Below are 18,889 nucleotides of genomic sequence, written 5' to 3' on the forward strand. Positions count from 1 at the left end.
GTTTATTTGTTCTATTTCCTTTTGGGTTATGTAATTTAAGGCACTACGTTTGCAGGAGCAGTAACCCATAGCAACAAATCAGCAGGTACAACTCACTGCTCACCTGTTTAAAAGCAAACATCTTATTGATTGCTATGGGTTACTGCTACTGGGCAATCTTAGAGCTTAATCCATAAAAACTCACCCGTATTCTATTCATTCCTATAGGATTTTTAGAAGCAGATTTATCAGTGAGTGAAAGTTAGAACTCACAATTTAATAGATACATTTCTAAAAAACCCATAGGTATGAATAGAAGGTGGGTGAGTTATTATGTATTGAGCTCTAAACTCACATATTGATAAATCTGCCCCTTAGTGTCTTTTATTACATATAGGGGTTAGATTTGTTGTATTCCTGAAGCATCACTGGGATTGAACTAGTGCTAGCTATACCTATAAGTATAAATGGCCATTTCCCTGAATCTCAGCTTGTTTTTGTGCCAGACCTCCAATAGGCCCCAGTCTGCTTGAAGCCTCCTTAGACTTCACTATATAATATTATTTTAATTTAATCCACCTTTGAGCATGCCATATGGAAAATCATTGGCCCACTAAATGTAATTAGTTAGACAACACTGATCTATAGGAAATGTACCCCTTATGTAATAAAAGGCACAAAGTTTCCCAGGAGCAGTAACTCATAGCCATCAATAAGACAGGAGCCCAGTAAATGCTACCTGCTGATTGGATGCTATAGCTCAGTGCTGTTCAACTTATTACATGTAGAGGGCCAAATATATGTCATACAGGTATGTGATCGGATCTATTATGCAGAATGCTCGGGACCTGGGATTATCCAGATAAGGGATCTCCATAACTTAAGTCTGCTAAAATTCATTTAAATATTAATTAAACCCAATAGGATTGTTTTGCCCCCAATAGGGATTAATTATATCTTAGTTGGGATCAAGTACAAGGTACTGTTATTATTACAGGGAAAAAAGGAAATCATTTTTAAAAATTAGAATTATTTGCTTATAATGGAGTCTATGGGAGGTGTGTTTTCCGTAATTCGGAACTTTCTGGATAACAGGTTTCCAGATAAGGGATGCCATACCTGTACCTATGTTGGAGGGCTGAACTGAATTATAATGATGATGTCATATAGTGGCTTTGCGTAGACTGGGGGCCATAAAATGCTTGGGGGGGGGCCACATCCAACCCTCCAGTTAGACAAAACTTGAGAAAGCTAGCACCGTCCACACTAACTGTATATGAAAATAATAAGAGTATGGGGGTAACGTGCAACTGAAGTGAAATTATGTAGCAAAAGAGGGAGAAACAGGAATACACTCGCAAAGGGTTATCCCTATATAGACTTCAGAACACTGCACCGTAAACCCTCAAAGAAAAATAATTATCAGGTAAATTCCTTGATCAGGTATGGTAGGAGAATTAAGACTTAACTTTTATTACTGAATTTTTATTACTGAATTTTAAAAAATATAGTTTATCCTATACACACGGAGCTTTCTCAAGGTCCTTGAGAAAACTCTGTGTGTATAGGAGCGAAACACGCGTCGGGCGTTAGGGGGGGAAGGAACGGGTGTTGATGTGGGGCTCTGTGGTTGGAAGGGTGGGTTGAAAGGGTTGCACGAGTGATGTGCATTTTAGGAAGCGGAGGTGCTGCAATCTAGAAACAAGAGACTGGGCTGAAACACAGGGTTACTTTTACTTTACTAAGGGATGTTGGACACCCAAATTACCTAACTATAGCCTGATGTTAAAAGAGAATCGCATTTCTTATCTAACAATAACGGGGTTGAATCCCCTATTCGGCTAAGCAGTGATTTTAGATTACAAGGAAACTAGACTTTTGTTCTCTTTTTTTGGCAACAATTTTGTAACAATAGTTTCAGACCTCAATTTCCCTTCGACTGACTTTACAGGGCTGGGAGAGTTGAGTTATAACGGTTACTTTGTAAGCTGAAACTTTGTAGCGAATCTAAGGAGAGGGGTTAACTCTGAGCAGCCTCATATCGTGTTACAGTTCTCTTTTGAGTTGCATTTCACCTTACGCGTTTTTAATGGGGTTCTGTCCCTGATAAACTATATCTTTTTAAAATTCAGTAATAAAAGTTAAGTCTTAAGGTGGCCATACACGTGGCGATCCGACGATGTTTCGTACGACCATCGGTCGCACGAAACATCGTAAGATCCGCCACACACCATTCAGGGCTGAATCGGCAGGTAAGGAGGTAGAAACAATAGGATTTCTACCTCCTTCTGCCGATTCAGCTCTGAAGGGAGAATTTTGGTCAGGCGCCTTCTATGGCGCCCGATCAAAATTTTCAAACTTGTCCGATCGGCGAGTCGTCCGATATCAGCAGCTTCCTGCGATATCGGTCGACTCGCCGACATGCCATACACGCACCGATTATCGTACGAAACGAGGTTTCGTACGATAATATCGGTGCGTGTATGGCCACCTTTAATCCTCCAGTTAGACAGTCCTGCTATAGGTGATAAGAACTGTAACGAACTTTGCTGCTGATATTACATAACCCCATTAGTCTATTAGTAATTGGCTTAAAGGAGAAGGAAGGGCTAAGTCACTTGGGGGTGCCAAAATGTTAGGCACCCCCAAGTGACTCAGACTTTCATTGTCCTTTTAGGGCTCTAGCACACGGGGGAGATTAGTCGCCCGCGATAAAACTCCCTGTTCGCGGGCGACTAATCTCCCCGAGTTGCCTACCCCTGCCATCCCACCAGCGAACATGTAAGTCGCCGGCGGGATGGCAGACGCGGCGGGCGATTTCCGGAAATCGCCGAAAAAGACTCGCGAGTCTATTTCGTTAATCGCGGGCGACTAATCTCCCCCGTGTGCCAGAGCCCTAAAGGCAGTACCAGGCATTTTATCATTAGAACTTATCTCTGGAAGTGTTTGAGACAATTGCCTTATGATATAAAGGCTAACTGATTAATAAAAAGGATGCCCCAGGTCACTTATTTTGGATATGGCCACATACAGAAAGAGCCCTTCATCACACATTTGGCTCAATAGCTAAAACTGCATCAGCTGTGAACATACTGTACCTTAGTCAATGCCAGTCCTGTATTTAGTGTAAAAAAACATTGAAGATTTAACGTAACTATTAGCGAAGTGGCTGGGGCAGGCTGTGCACCCCCTCCATACGCAGCTTTCCATACAGATTTGCATCAGCGTGAATGTATGGAGGGCCCTGGTAGTCCCACCCCTGCCCAGCTGCCTTTTACTTGAATGGCAAATGCTAGTAGCACAGGTGACAGAAGCCTAAAGAACAGAATTTTATATCACAGAGCTAAGTGAAAATTTTGGCCATGACTTTTTGTCTCCTTGATGCAGCTCTGCAAGGCATTTATTGCCATCTATTCGTGCTTTAATAAAGTGTATGCTACCGGCTCATGCATTTTGTATATCTTCTGGGACAATCATAATCTGTTATCAAGCTCTTCTCCCTATTAGAAACCCTGATGGATGTAGTAATTAAACAGCCCGAGCGCAAACTTGTCACTGAAATAGCTGTTTCTGGTGCTGCACATTTCCACCATTTTAATCTAAATACTTAATGATGTGAATCTATAAAAAGTCATCAGAAATATGAACAATCCATGCACTTGCACTCACAGCAGTATTATGTAGTGTGCAATAAAGTCATCCTTGCTTCTCCGTGCCAACCAGAACAGCATCATTCTTTCCAGGGCTTCTGCAAATTATAATCACAGCAGGTATAAATGTCACATTCTCCAAGGGGTTTTATGTGGAAAAGCTCACGAATGAACATTCGCAGGAATGTGTTCACTCTGTGTGGTATAGTCGTACTCAAGTCAGAATACAATCTCAGTTTGTTATTCATTGTGTGAAACCATGCAGGTGGATAGGTGGGAAGTCAGAATACATACTGTATGTGCCCATGCATGGAAATGAACAGGAGGCACTGTATATGCATGTGTCAATTAGAAGACAGGTACAGGTATAGGATCAGTTATCCAGAATGTGTGGGAGCTGGTGTTTTTGGATAAGGGGTCTTTCCATAATTTAGCTCTCTAAAACTTGAGTCTGCTAAAAATCATTTAAGCATTAAATAAATCAATAGGATTGTTTTGCACCAATATGGATTCATGCAACTTAGTTACCATCAAGTACCAGGTGCTGTTTTATTATTACAGATAACTAGTTTCCATATAGGGGATCCCACACCTGTACCAAAAAGCAGCACATCAGATTTAGATGGTAACACCTGTGGCTCAGTTCTCCCCTTATTGTTTTGATAGATTCAGTATTTTGGATAAGGATTAATTATATCTTAGTTGGGATCAAGTACAAGGTACTGTTTTATTATTACAGAGAAAAAAGAAATTTTATTTGCTTAAAATGGGTTCTATGGGAGGTGGCTGTTTCATATTTGTGAGAATTTTAGATAATGGGTTTTGGTTTTGGCTTCAGATGTTGAAAATAAATGATCTCCTTTCCTTTTCTATTGATAGTAACTACAGTATAATAGTTACCTTTGGAGGCAATTAGAAAGATTGGCCTGACAGAGGTGGGCTGCGTTGTGTAAACAACTGAAATTTGTAAGGAAAATTTATTTTCACTGAATTGAAGAGAGGCAACATTTGACCTTTGGTGGTCATACTTAAATATCAAGTCACAGTAGGGGGACTGTAAATACCAAGATATGAGAAGCATTTACTTTGCCATATAAATACAAATGTCCTTTCTGTGCTGTGAAGGTGGGTCTTGAGAGGCTTACAAAGAGTAGCTTTATCTACAAAGCATTCCATTATTTTAAAGTAAAAGAAGATGCTTTGAAAGTACAATTAAGGAATATTATTTGCATGTAGATATATATAATGCAGTCCACCTTCCTCCCCCCCCCCGAAAGCCAGACAAGGGGGACAGTGACAGGGCGGGGACATCACAGGGGGAGGGGCTATGAAGTGGTGATCACCGCATCCTGTCCAAATTAGGAAAACCAGGCAGGCAGTTTTGACCCGACAGCCACAGGGCTGCTGGGTTAAAACCGGGAAAGGTGGCAATACTACAATGTATATAATAAATGCAGATCCCTTCCTCTGTGATGGTACCAGGAACATGTATCCTCTGTGATGGGGCCAGGAACATACATCCTCTGTGATGGTGCCAGGAACATACATCCTCTGTGATGGTTAATTCTGTGATTTGCTTTGATCCAAACAAGCAGCTCTCGGTCAGACGTCTGCAATGCACACACCATGCACAGCTGTAGTTTAGCTCATGATTAACAGAGCTGTATATTGGGCTTTCATTTCACTCATTTCTGTAGTGAGCAAGGGAAGTGCACGTAAGTAGACTACTGTACATCTGGGGTACAGTGCAGTGGGGTGTCCCAGGGTGGCAGTGCCTCACCTACATGGGATAAGTGGCCACTGGTTTTCTGAGCCTTCAGATTATGTGCACCTTATGCTGTGACCGGTCACAGCCACCACCATCCCCAACCATTTGGTAGATTTTGAAGTGATGCCTGTAGGTACGACCTGGTCAGGAGGTGACGGTAGCTCCGGGGTTCATTTATTCGTCTTGCATTAATAGTCTCAGCAGAGCTCAGTTTGGAATGGAAGTCAGGAAGAGCTGATCAGTGCAAATATACGGAAATGCGCAGGTACCTTTAATAAAACTGGTTTCAGATGCAACTTCATCTTCAAATGTCAATAATTTTTTTTATTATCACATTTGCTAACAGGGAATGAAGATATTTGATCAGTGTGGAGCCATAAGCCAAACACTGATAAGATACATTGAGCCAGAATTACAGATACAGGGACTCCCTGACAGTCATCCCGAGGCAGCATTGGCCTTTTAACTGCACGTATTTGGGTTGTGCTGATTTTTATTTATTTTTATTCAAATAAGGATATTTTTTTAAAGTTCCCAAAGCAAAGACAAGTGAAGGTTATGTGGATGAATGCTCCCATCTCTCTGAATTATGATCGTTTATCATAAAGACAGGCAAAACATGTCCTCCCTAATACTTCTAATCATCCTTTTAATGTTCGTTGTATTTGAACTCTGAAACAACAGCCCTTTTAGAACAGTCTCATATTTTCCATGCTTTCCAATGCACCCTTGGTATATTTTTATTTAAATGTATCTTTATGCTATTCAGCTAATGAATTATAAAATATCCAGGCATTCTGTGGATGGAAACAGAGCAAGGCTTACCTATATGCAGTGCACACACAAGATACCAGTTGATATTTATTTCCTATAACCCAATGCACCCACTTAACCTAGACCATACCCAGGCTCTTTCCCCTTCTGTCTCTTTTCCCTTCACTAACCCTTTTCCCCATTTTCATTCTCTACTAACTCTCCTTACTTGCTGTTTTACAGTCTCTTTTTCTACTGGTGTGTTCTCCTTTCAAGGCCCCAATATAGGATTGATTGTGTAATGTATACAATGGCAAAATGATTGCCCCGAACCAGATAGAGTAATTGATCCCGTTATATACAGTATGTGCCATCACATGCCTAGATGAGAACACTACTTCAGGATCATGATTAGGATGTCCCCATAGCTGGAGGGTTTATATATAAATTATATAAATATAGCAAAGAAACGACTATCTGGTATTAATGGCGGAGGCCAGCATCAGACTGGGGTGTGCCAGGCCCACAAGGACTGCCACCCCATGGGTCCCCACACCTTTTAGGGGCCCCCGCCTACCAACCGCCCGTCCACCCCCCTAAACCTTATATTAAACTTTGCCACAATCAGAGGAGAGGTCAGTGGGGGAGCGGGTCTGGTTTGGTGGGTTTTTTCCCAGTGTCCCGTTGGCCCAGTCTGGCTCTGATGGAGTAAATAAACCTTTTTCAGACTGAATAAACCTTTTTCAGACTGAGCACAGATAGATTGTTTAACACGATGGTCTGAACAAAGATATTAAATTGGCAGTAGCATTCAGGGCAGTGCCACCACATAGGGTGGGGGAGGGGGTAGCATATGTGTCTATGATATTGTTTATTATATTTTACAGCTTTTCTATACTTAACATAATGAATTGCTTGCAATCTGCATATTGATTTAATATCTTTTGTTGAAATAAGTGAGTTTGAAACCTTTTAACCTCCACCTTTTACAGGCCAATATATGGGCTTCTCAATCCCACCGCTTGCGCTGTCTGTAGTACTTAATTATACATCAGCTCTGTCACAGCCATTTCCATTACGGGATTTCCATATTAATTGCATTTACCCTTTGACCTTGCTGCATCACTCTCATCTACTGTAGGACCCACAGTCTGGCTATTAGCCCATAATACACATATTTATCAGCCTTGGTGGCATTAGCTGTGGTGCTTTCACCAAATGTATGTCTTTGGATAATTAAACTCAGAGCACATACACTGACAGTGGCATTGGTACTGGGATCTTTATTGTATATGCTGCCCCAGAGCACTGTCACTAATGAAGCCACTGAATGGGAGCTCAAGTTGAGTTTATTGTAAAAGGCATTTTATAAGTGCAAGCAATCATTCCTTTTAGAGAAATAAATACCAGATATCCAACCTTTATTTCAGCATCGAAACATGAGCAAGTCACTCCCTTGTAGGGTTACAAAGGAAAAATATCCGTTCCGTGAGTGGACTGGATCAGAGAATAAAATGTTCCGTGTGTCGGGCATTCCAGCTGGGCCTGCCTAATGCTGCCTGATAAACAAATGCTGAGAAAATGATTTTAACACATTATAAAACTCTTTTCATATAAACCACCCAGTCTGTGAGGTCAGGTCTATTCTGAGTGTGCCAGCGACACGAGTGAGCTAATAAGTTGGATGTTTAACTTATTGGCAAAGAGGAAATACCAGTCAGTTGGACACCTGTATTTCCTTTCTGTAGGACCAGTGCCAGGGTGCAAGCGAGTTCAGTGCCACCAGAAACAATGTTATGACAGTTTAGAGCCAAACAGAGAGCTGCCGTCCCCCAGGAATCCCCAATGTGTTTGTTATTTTTTTTTTTTTACAGACAGTGTATAATAGTGAACAAAACAGCTTGGATACTCTTTGCTTGGATAGTAGAACTATACGTGTATTTTACATCCATCAAAAACAGGCGTAGCTCAAAATCATTCTTCAAAAAAAAAGTTTCGGATACTTTACATAATTTTGACATCTAATGTATTTATGGGTTTGATAAAATACAAAAAGACTCATCAGGGGCCTTAATGATCCCATTGTAGGTATTGGCTATCTACATTGATCATTACCTCTAGTTTAATGTAGACTCAAAGCTAGTGATCTTTCTTGTGTTTAATTCATTTGGAACCTCAACTATGAATCACAAATCACGTCTAACATAGGGTGAAAATTCCGGGACATTTCTAATACATACATGATGCAGGGCAGCACATTTAACATAAACTGCTAAATGCTGAATTTTTTAGACCTGTCCCTAAATATTCACCCTAGTCTGACTGGGAACCCTAAATATCTGTGCTCATGGCGAACAACCAAGCGCTATGATTGATACATTGGCTTCATATTGTTTTATTTCAAATCACTTTGAGCCTAACTGAGCACATTCAACGATTCATGTCCAAATTAACCCAGTCTGTTAATATAAGAACACGTATGGTATCTCCTATGCAGAAACCCGATATGCAGAAAGGGACAGTTGAAGAAGAAAGTTGATGGATCTCTAAAAACAAATTTGTGCCAGTTCATTTGCGACCGCAGTTATATAAATGCACCCTAAATACACAGCTGATCGGCATGTGTGACACTAGCCTACAATTGTTGTTATAAATATTTACAAGGATAATAATGAGAGTAATAATAAGCAGAGAAGAGGATGGGTAGATATCCCTCTGTCATAAATTAATGTTCCCAGACAAAATATGAAAGGTAAGAGATTGAAAATGTCTTGGAAATTCCAAAAGGATTAATAATTTCACGAATTCTCTTCTTTCTCCCAACAGATACTTTTGCCAGTAAAGTGGCAGCAACCCAAGACCAGTACGCCGATGCCTCCATAGGTAATGTCACTGGTAGCAACGCAGTGAATGTTTTCCTGGGAATTGGTGTTGCTTGGTCCATAGCTGCCATTTACCATGCTGCCAACGGAGATGTGTTCAGAGTCCAACCCGGCACCCTTGCTTTCTCCGTCACCCTTTTCACCATATTTGCTTTCATAAACGTTGGTGTCCTGCTCTACAGACGGCGACCAGAAATCGGCGGGGAACTGGGTGGGCCACGGACTGCTAAGCTTCTTACAACAGCCCTCTTTACACTTCTATGGCTCTTGTACATTTTCTTCTCATCTCTGGAAGCCTACTGCCACATAAAGGGCTTCTAAACAAACACTCTAACATAGTAAATATATATATTATAAATATATGTATAATGAACTGAGGAATTAAAGACTTTGCCATTTTCACTTACCTGCTGATGGGATGCAACTGTAGGAGCATTCCTTTTAATGGGTAGGAGCAAGAATTTAAGGTTTCTTACCCAAGGGCATCATGTTGAACAAGGCATGGATGCAGGGACATCTTTGCAACTGTACCTACAGTGTACTATAAATGGTTGACTACTTTTATTTTTGAAATGACTAATCTGAATGCTAAATGGGCCTTTTTTGTTAAAATGTAAAGATGCCGGAATTACTAGTAACTATTTTTTTGGTTGTTGGGGAGGGGGAGGGAGAGTGCCTGAAGATAAAATCTAAAAGCATTTCCTAGATGGTTACAGAGTCCAAATTCCTCACAAGCCCAAGTTCCAAAATTGTCACATGAAAATTAATAGGGGAAAAAATCACTGAAAAGAAAATGCATTCTGTAAGATTCCTCCTGCTGAACAAAATGTGTGTACCCATAAACAGGGGAAGTGCTGAATTATTCATATGTTATTAAACCCCCTAATAATTTATTTATTTTGTTCTTAGAGGGTACTGAGGTGTTTTATGCCTTTTACAAGTTGCTGTCTGTGGGGAGATGGGGATCACACATTCAAGACTCCTTGTAGAAAGCAATAACCTTAGCCCTGACATAGAAAACAATGGGCATGTGTGGGCCGTTTCAGCCATCTTCAGCCCCAAAAATGCAATTGTACTGCCAGCATGGGTGTGCGCACTCTCATCTTGGCGTACCAAGGCATACCTTCTGTACATTCACACACAAATTGTATTTATAAGGGAGGCAGCTCGGGAATGTTCAGCTGTAACAGTGACCCTCAGCAGAATGCTCTCTGGTGCATATAAATATATATATATATATGCACACCTAACTGTACTGTATGTTGGTGATTCTACAGCAAGGGGAGGCTCATTTAGTCACGAAAAGCTGCCACATTTTGTTTGTAATATGTAGTAAACTTCTGCACCAAAGTCACTATTGAGTCTTCATGGTGGAGCTTTGGTCCTAGTTTGTGTTCACCTTGTTCTAAAGCGATTATTTTATGTTACAGCTTACTACTCCTTGTAGGTTTAAGTATTTTTCTTCATGATCCCATTCTGTTCTTATATCTATTTGGAATAATTGAAGGACAGGTAAAAGTGTGCTTAAAAAGCCCCACCCCCCCCCCAAAAAAAAAAAAAAACGTAACCTTCTCCTCTCCAACAGGTTAATTGCATTGTACTTTGCATGCCTTTCTCCTTGTCACACAACTCCATTTGGTCTGTTTGTGCTTTGCTGACATTGCCGACTCATCATAATGTATAAGAATTGTCATTCTGGTCTTGACAAGATGTTCTATCTTTCATCAAGCTACGTCCAAAAAAAAAGTCTGTGCAGTCTTGTCGGGGTGCTTTTCTGCAATGCCATATTCATGTTTTGGAATGTCTTTGTGCTATGTGTAACAATGTGCATGGGTGACAAGTATTTGATATGCCATAGCCTAGTGATAACCCTTTTACTTATGTAGTTTGAATGTGAAAGACATGAATGTGATTTCCTCACCTGCTTTTTTAAGGGGGGAGGGTGACGGGTTGGTGGGGGTGGTTTTAAGAATAAAGTAGGTATTGGAGTTGAATAAAAACCCATGTAAAAAGAAAAGAAAATGAGCATCTGGCTTATCTGGCAGTGAACAGCACTGAAATACTGAACTGACACTCTGATGCAACATAGTGATTTATGAAAGGTAAATGCATTTAAATACTAATGACCTGGAATTTTTTATCCTTTTTTACAGAAAGTATTTATAGAGTCCATGAGCATGGATACCTGGGGCCTCAGCTCATTGTAGCCTTATAGCTTTCACCTAGAAAAAGCACAGGTAGCCATCTGCTCTCAAGCTTTTGCATAACTAAGGGGCAGATTTAGTAAAACTCAGACTTGGGGAATCCTACAGGAGTACCAGAAAATTGAATTCAGGACACATTTGACAGAGCTGATTGATTTGTTGGAATGGCAGAATGTCTTTAAACACCATTATGCTCTATGGGGTGTTAGAACTCAGTGCCAGTGGCAAGCTTTAACGCCCGTTTGAATCATCAATCCCTGATGCTTTGCAAATAAATAAATCTTTCAGACAGTTTTGCCCCATGCTGGAAAACAAATCCGAACCAATGATTATTTTTTAATGAGTGGTAACCATTGTTATTGGCTTGGTGAAACATAACAGGGGTTGATTGTTTGTCCCCGAAGTCTCCCAGCCCCCACCTCCAATACAGGGGGGTTGTGGTTTCAATGCTCCTGCAGTTCAGAAAACTGAACTTAAATTTGATACAGTTAGGTTACCTCCTCCCACCAAACCACTCAGCACTTGGGCCTCCGGTGATTTCTTTTTGTAACAGAGGTGCCAGTTGCTTGTAGGTGAAACTGCATCTTTGCAAAATTTTTATAGGGGACCATTTTGTGTTTTTTAGCTGGCAAAGAGGCCAATGAGGTTACTGCCATGCACTGATGTAGGCCAGGACCACAGTGGGTGTAATGCTTATATATGTAACTGAGCTCCTGCACCTGTAGCCTAAATTAGGGAATTTATATCTTTTACTTCCTCAGCTGAACCCCTGCCCTTATAGAATTCATGTTTCCAGGAGCATATTTCTCTTCAGGTTTTTAAAAGCCAGTCCCATCCCTAAGGCAAACTGCAGAGCACATGAAGTATTTATATGAATTAATATGCAGCATTTATCTTGGTTAATAGTTCTGAAGGATAAGGATTAGGATTCATGCATTAACTGGAACTATGCAATATCCCCGAGGTTAAATTGCTGAGAGAGCCTTGCCAAGGATCATGCCAGGGACCAGCCCATACCCTCTCTTTGCCTATTGGTAGGCAAGTATGTCGCCGTTTCTGGTAAATGTTACCCAAGCCAAGTTGTACTTATATTCTGTGTCCAGTATTGAACATTTAATATATCCTATAGTCGCATGGAGGAATATAACTTTTAAGAAAATAGTCCAGATCCCTGCCCAGCAGAGTTTTCTTCTTACAGTTTTACTGTTCCTAGCGCTGCTCTGTGAAACCTATTGCGTAAGGGGCTTCTAGGTATTACCTACCATGGGGTATAGTAAACTGTGACAGTAAAAGATGCAAATACAACAGATTTTTATGATTTTTTTTAAAAAAAAAAACAATTGGACATACCAGCAATGTGCATAGGACGGTCAGTGAATAAGCAGCCAGTGAAGCTTCAGTAGAATTCATTTCAATTTCTTGTGAATTAAAAATAAACCACAATGCAGATAATATTAATAACGTAAAATATATAACAAACTGAAATGTAAAATAATTATTGACACAAAACCAGTATTTGTAATATTCCATCTTAACATGTGTAGATAGGTGTGCTTGCATTTCCATGGCCTACGACACTTTCAAGGCTGCATGTTGTAAAGAATCCAATAAAGCTATTTACAAAATCTCCACAATGAAGAATCCCTTAGTAATACGGTTCCTACAGTGGGTATTTCATACACTGATTTGAGTTTGGCTCAAGAATTCAATATGAAAATAATTACTATTGAAACAGACTTCATTTATGAGAAATATAGGAAGATCATTTGGAAATACTTGTCTATTGAGCTGGTGTATCCATAAATATTTATATATATATATATCTTACATCAAAATAGAGGTTTATCCCAGCAGGAAATATACAACTATAATAAAAACTGATAGAGGTTTTCCTTCTCTATCTTGTTTTAAGCCATTAGCTGAAAATCTGTCTCTTTGTTTGAATCTAATAAAAATATGTTAAGGCAGTGGGAATTGACTTGCTTACACCTAGCAACAGGGAATTTTAGCCAGGATACAGGATTGAACTGGGAGCTTCTGGGGCCCAACTGGTCCTCGCCCCTGCCATGAGGTTCTCCATATGGAATACCCAATGCTGCAAACCCCCATGTACCTTGGTCTTTTCCCTTGCAACTGCGATTGGGAGGAGCGCCCATAGTTTCAGAGAGGGAGCAGGTCTGGGTAGGCAGGGCCCAGGGGGGAAGGGGGGGTTCTCAGTCCAACCCTGCCAGGATATGATGGTTGCAGGTAATAATATGTTGTGGTATCAATTTATTATAAGTAGAAATATTGTAATACTTCTAACCACAATCTTCCTGTCTTTCCAAAAACAGCCAGCAGTGCTTTGTGTACAGTTTGTCTGGTTGATGGTAGACTAACCCTTTTAAAAGATTTGCTTCTAGAAATAAGAAGAATACATGCCACATAAATGTAGGGTTTTGACCAAACCTAAGATTATTTCCCCCAATCAATAGGATGCACATAATCAATTGTGTTTCTTCAGTAACTGTATTGCACGAGACTGCAACCTCTGGTTAGAAAGTTATTGTGAAGAACTGGAATATCAATGGTCAAACCAAGGTTGGAAAGGTTTAGGTCAATTCTGAGCTGTTCATTTTCAAATCTGGTTCAACGTTATACCTAGTATTTTGTAAGGAATTCTTTATTCATTGAGCTTCTTAAATAATTTTGAAAAATATTTTGTGGAGGGTGAGTTCTAATAAGAATTGTTATTGAAAGGGTGGCATGGAAAGCTAATACTAAACCTGGTGGCATCTATTGGCCCATTGATGTGAGTAATTATGTGCCTTACAGTTTAGCCATATCCACTAAATGACTGCATTCGTAGAACTGAGAGAAGACATGCTGTGTGCTCACAATGAGTCAACAAATGCACCTAAACGTATAGTAAAATAACAAACCACTGTTAGTTGCCATAGTAACGCTGAGCAAGTGAGTCTTTAGAGATTATATAAATCTTCTTCTTACCAAAGAGGGTACTTGGCAAAAAGTTTCATTTTTATGTTTAATTTCTCAATATCTGACACTAATTTCTCAATATCTGGTAATGTTTAGCATTGTTTTTATGTAAACAAATCTTTCTGCTACTGTAGAGGCAATTTTAGCTTTGCATGGCATAGTACATTTCCATGCTGAAACAAGGGGGCGTATTTATTAGTTTGGCAGTTTCAGTTTGTTGGAGTAGAAGAGTAGAATTCTAAACACCCAAAGTAGAGTGAATAGAGATGTGGAGTTTCTTCCCCGGCCTCCTTACCCATGATATACATGCCCAAAAATGACAACAAATTGATGAACTGAGTGCTAATATTTGCTTTATTTTTTTTTATCCTACGTAGATTTGAAAAAGTGTGCCACTTTATTTTTCATTCACATTTATTTTAGTTAGTAAAAATGCTTTTAAAAAAAATGTATCTTTATCACTACTTTCCATACGCGTCTCGTGGTGTTGAGTTGGTTCAATTAGTACATAATATGGTGGGATTCATTTCAGATGGAGACGACAGATTCTGTTGTTGGACGGTATATTTATAGTGAAAACCACAATTGCATGAAAGCAATGGGAGCTGGCTGAATATGAGTCGGATCCGAATACCACGACTGCGCGCACATTCCTTCTTTTCACTTCTTTGCTTTCTAACTCTTGATTTGAGTTGATATCCAGAACAAACTGCACATATCCACATTGCTTAGCTTTGTACTAGGATTGTGGCTCCTAGGGAAACAATAAATCAGGAATAAGTCAATGCTGGTCACCGCGCTTGTGCTTCTGAGATAAAATGGCGTATTACTTAATTATAACTCAGATTACAGGATATTTTTTTGTCTTCAGGATTATTATATGGGATGAGATTTTTATTTTTTAATTAGCGTGTGTGTGTATTGTGCACCGAAATAGGGAAACACTTGTAATGTGATCATTGTTAGTGGCTCACATCCAAATGACATCATCCATCACTCTATAAAAGCAAAATCTGAGGTTTCATTGTGATATACGGTATTGTACATAGAATGTATTATCTATTTTCTTTGTCATTTGGCACTTTTATTTTTTTTCTTCCATGATTATTAAAAATAAAACAGAAAAAAAATTGTTGTAAGAAACATTTTTCTTTTGTGCATGTTACTAAGGTTCTGCCTGTTCTTCCATCTCCATCCTGAATAGCAGTCTGGGTCCCAGATTCAGTGCTGTATTTAGATGCACCCCTAGGTTGCACAAATCACGTAACACCCTCTGCATATGACGTCACTTCAGCCAGAAGTGACGTCATACACGCAAGCAATCTCCCTCAGACCCCCCCCCCAGCTCCACAGCTGGATTTGGCTTGTTACATCTGGTTGCAGCTGGGGAAGGTTTCTACATTTTTTTATGATTATATAGGCACCCAAAGCCACCCTAGGCACAGGCACAGAAAAAAGACACCCATTGACTTCAATGTGTTTTGTAATTTTTTTCATGGTTTGGCAAATATTTCAGCAAACCAAAATGGGACAGATTCGCCCCTCAGCACGTAGCAGCCATAGAGACAACAGCTGAAAGGCAACGGGACTATTTCATAGTGGCAGATATATTTTAGGGAACTCTATCATCAGCAGCTGATGGTTGTTATTATATCAATATTTCTAATTAATCAAATTATCATTTGATAATTCACTACTTTGTGCCAGTTCACACATTTTCCATAATAAGGTAAAGTGTGCTATTTTATAAAATATGTACATATACCAGCTTGCGTGTAGAATAAAAACAGATACTATATTTAGTACCATGTTTAGATAAAAAAGGCTAATTTTATGCAGGTATTAAATTAAACAAATACATCATTTATTTTTTTTTCTCCATTCCCACTGTATATTACATAGCTGCCTGTGACCTTTGTGTAAATGGTGTATAAATGTGCTGGTACATATAAAGATTGTGCAGCATTGCGTTACACCCCTGCAGGAGTAAGGACAGGGATTGGCTGCATCTCCTGAAGCTGCGCTCTGCATAGAACCCCAGAGTTTCAATCCAGCACTCTGTGCAAAGAGCAACAACCCTACTGGGGGGCAAGTTCTGTTAGATAAGCACTAAGGGGCCCACCCTTGCGATCCCTCAGCTTGTAAATAAATCTCTTAGCTTTAGATAAAGCTCTTAGAATTTAGGGATTTTAATTTTTCTGCCATAAACAAATATAGTCCCCTAAGTCAACTTTGACCCTTTCTGTGCCTGCAACATTGTACATTGTTTCCCCCTAATATTTAGGTTGGCACAAAACAAAACATATTTGATTCGGTTTTGAGGAAGGTGTTTGAGCCTTGCTAGTAAGTAATCCAGCAAAGTACTGGGGATGCATCAAATAGAAGGGCGGGTGAGATTAACTGAGTATCTATCAATTTATTATTACAATAATAGCAAAAAAAGACCCATGAGATTCTGGAACGATACATAATAAAAGGCACTAAGCTTGCCCAGGAGTAGTACCCCATAGCAACCAATCAGCAGGTAGCATTTACTAATCAAACATCTTATTAGTTGCTATGGAACACTGCACCTGGGCAAACTTTGTGCCTTTTATTACATATGGGGGGTTAGTCTATATATTATATTAAATGCTAGAAAAAAACAAGACATCCCTTTCTTTAAATGTAAGAACATGTCATAAATATGCTGTGTTGCCCCCGATCCTGTATTCCCAGCATATCCCGTCGCTGCACATATGTAATGGAAAGTGCCGCAGTGAGTAAAGGCCTGATACACGGGGTCCTGGCTTTAATTCCTTTGTTGACTAACGTGTCAGTTCTTTATACGCACAGATAATTCAAAGCCCCTTGAGCGCAATATTTGCAAGTGCAGCTGCATCTGCCTTCCTGGTTATATTTTATCCTTGTGTGACTGTATTTATACAGAACTATTACTATTTACAAATACATTGTGCTGAGAATTCTGCCTCCGAGCTCCTCGAGCTTCTTTTGATTTGTTGGTCACTGGGAAATATCATGAGCAGCTTGGGATCACACTGTGCTGACACTGCGCCAGGCCTCCATCTTTACTGAATGTGTCAGCACCTTGCCGCCCTCTGAGCACAACATTCAGCAAAGTTAGGCATCGGGAGGGAAGCAGAAGTGTCAATTTATTTTTTCATACAGGGAAAATTTGAGTTTGATTTGCTGGATATGAAAGGTTCCATACCCCCCAATCTAAACTAATAAACAAATATTCCCGCCAATAACAGCTAAAACTGAATTTTAATTTGGTCTTCTTTTGAGAAAATGTAAAATATGGAACAGATCATTTGCTCTTGTCAATATTAGAGACTAGGGACGCACTCAGTCCAGGATTTGGTTTCGGCTTTTTCAGAAGGATTGGGCCAAATCCACTCTGCTGGCCAAACGGAATCTAAATCCTTAAAATCACATGACCTTTTGTCACAAACAAGGAAGTTAAAAATTTTCACCACGCACTTCCTTCCTTCCTTATCTTAATTTGTATTTCCAAATTAGGACTTGGATTCGGTTCAGTATTTGGCTGAATCTTTCACGAAGGTTTAGGGTTTCAGCCAAATCCCAAAATAATGGATACAAGAGATGATGATTGTATGAACCCATATGATAGGCTGAATTAGTTAAATGGTATTTCTATGTAGGTTATGATTCTGTTGAAGCAATGTCTATAAAATCCATATTTTGGCCTCCAAGTGCTGCTGCATGCCCCTCAGAGTAAGTGATACGAAGCAAGGGGATTGCAGCCCCAATAAATTAGAACAGACAGTGGTAAGGAAAGTTCTGGCTAAGGAGCCACAGAGGAATGGAGCTGCAAGCTGAGCCAGTAACAGAAAGGAACGCGTAGGAGGCCTGACCACATGGGTTGATGGCAGGGAAGGAGTAGAATGGATGACATAAGGTTCATGTAAAAACAAAATGTACCAAAAACTCAGACCTCACACAGGGCAAGGTGCGCATGGGACATGTCATTGCCACAGTAATGGAATATCCCACCCATACTGATACATTTATTAAAAAGAGAATGTGTGCATAAATAAGGGAAGAGAATAATTAAATATTTTTTGCACTGAACAAAAATGTTAATCCCTGGAAAATATAATAAATGCAAAACTTTCATTGTATGAAAAAAAAATATCCAAAAAATAAATATACAAAACTGATCTCCAAGATGCCCAGATGGTTGGGGAGTATAAGCAAAATCAGCCAAGCTTTGGATTTGCTCAGGAAATTGGTGTTTTTTCCATTTTCTGATGCTTCATTTATAAAAACTGATGAGCTGATACTTAGAATTGCTTGTCGCAGCTTGGCCTTTATTACAGCAAGGGACTGGAGGGTCAGTAAATAGAGAATCTGGAAGTTTTTTTATGTTTTCTTGTGACCCATTGTGTGTTTTTTTGTAAAAAAAAGGGATTCACAGCAAGTAACAACTTGAAGCGGGACCCTAAAAAGTGTTTCTGGATCCTTTAACAAAAGAGCAAAAGCAAACTGAGTATCTTCTCAAAGGAAATGAGACCATGAGATTTAGATGCCGCATTGTCTTGAGACTTGAGCGTTTGAATAGATTTGTTGGGGTTTATGAATGAGAGGAAATACTGGGAAGTTTATTCTGTTTATTCCAGGTAACCGATATGTGAAAGGGATGCAATAGGG

General features: G+C 39.7%; 1 protein-coding gene across 10 annotated transcripts in view; it reads left to right on the plus strand.

Annotated features, from left to right (window-relative positions):
- Positions 1–12,865, plus strand: part of slc8a1 (solute carrier family 8 (sodium/calcium exchanger), member 1) — a 273,885-nt gene extending 261,020 nt beyond the window's left edge. For all 10 annotated transcript variants that reach the window (XM_012963817.3, XM_012963818.3, XM_004914680.4 and 7 more), the window contains one exon: positions 8,977–12,865. In XM_012963817.3, the coding sequence (XP_012819271.1) occupies positions 8,977–9,353 (377 nt within the window). In that variant the 3' untranslated portion in view covers positions 9,354–12,865. The remainder of the gene's footprint in view (positions 1–8,976) is intronic.
- Positions 12,866–18,889: the final 6,024 nt, after the last annotated feature.

Source organism: Xenopus tropicalis, chromosome 5, assembly GCF_000004195.4.
Source record: "Xenopus tropicalis strain Nigerian chromosome 5, UCB_Xtro_10.0, whole genome shotgun sequence".
NCBI classification, from domain to species: domain Eukaryota; kingdom Metazoa; phylum Chordata; class Amphibia; order Anura; family Pipidae; genus Xenopus; species Xenopus tropicalis.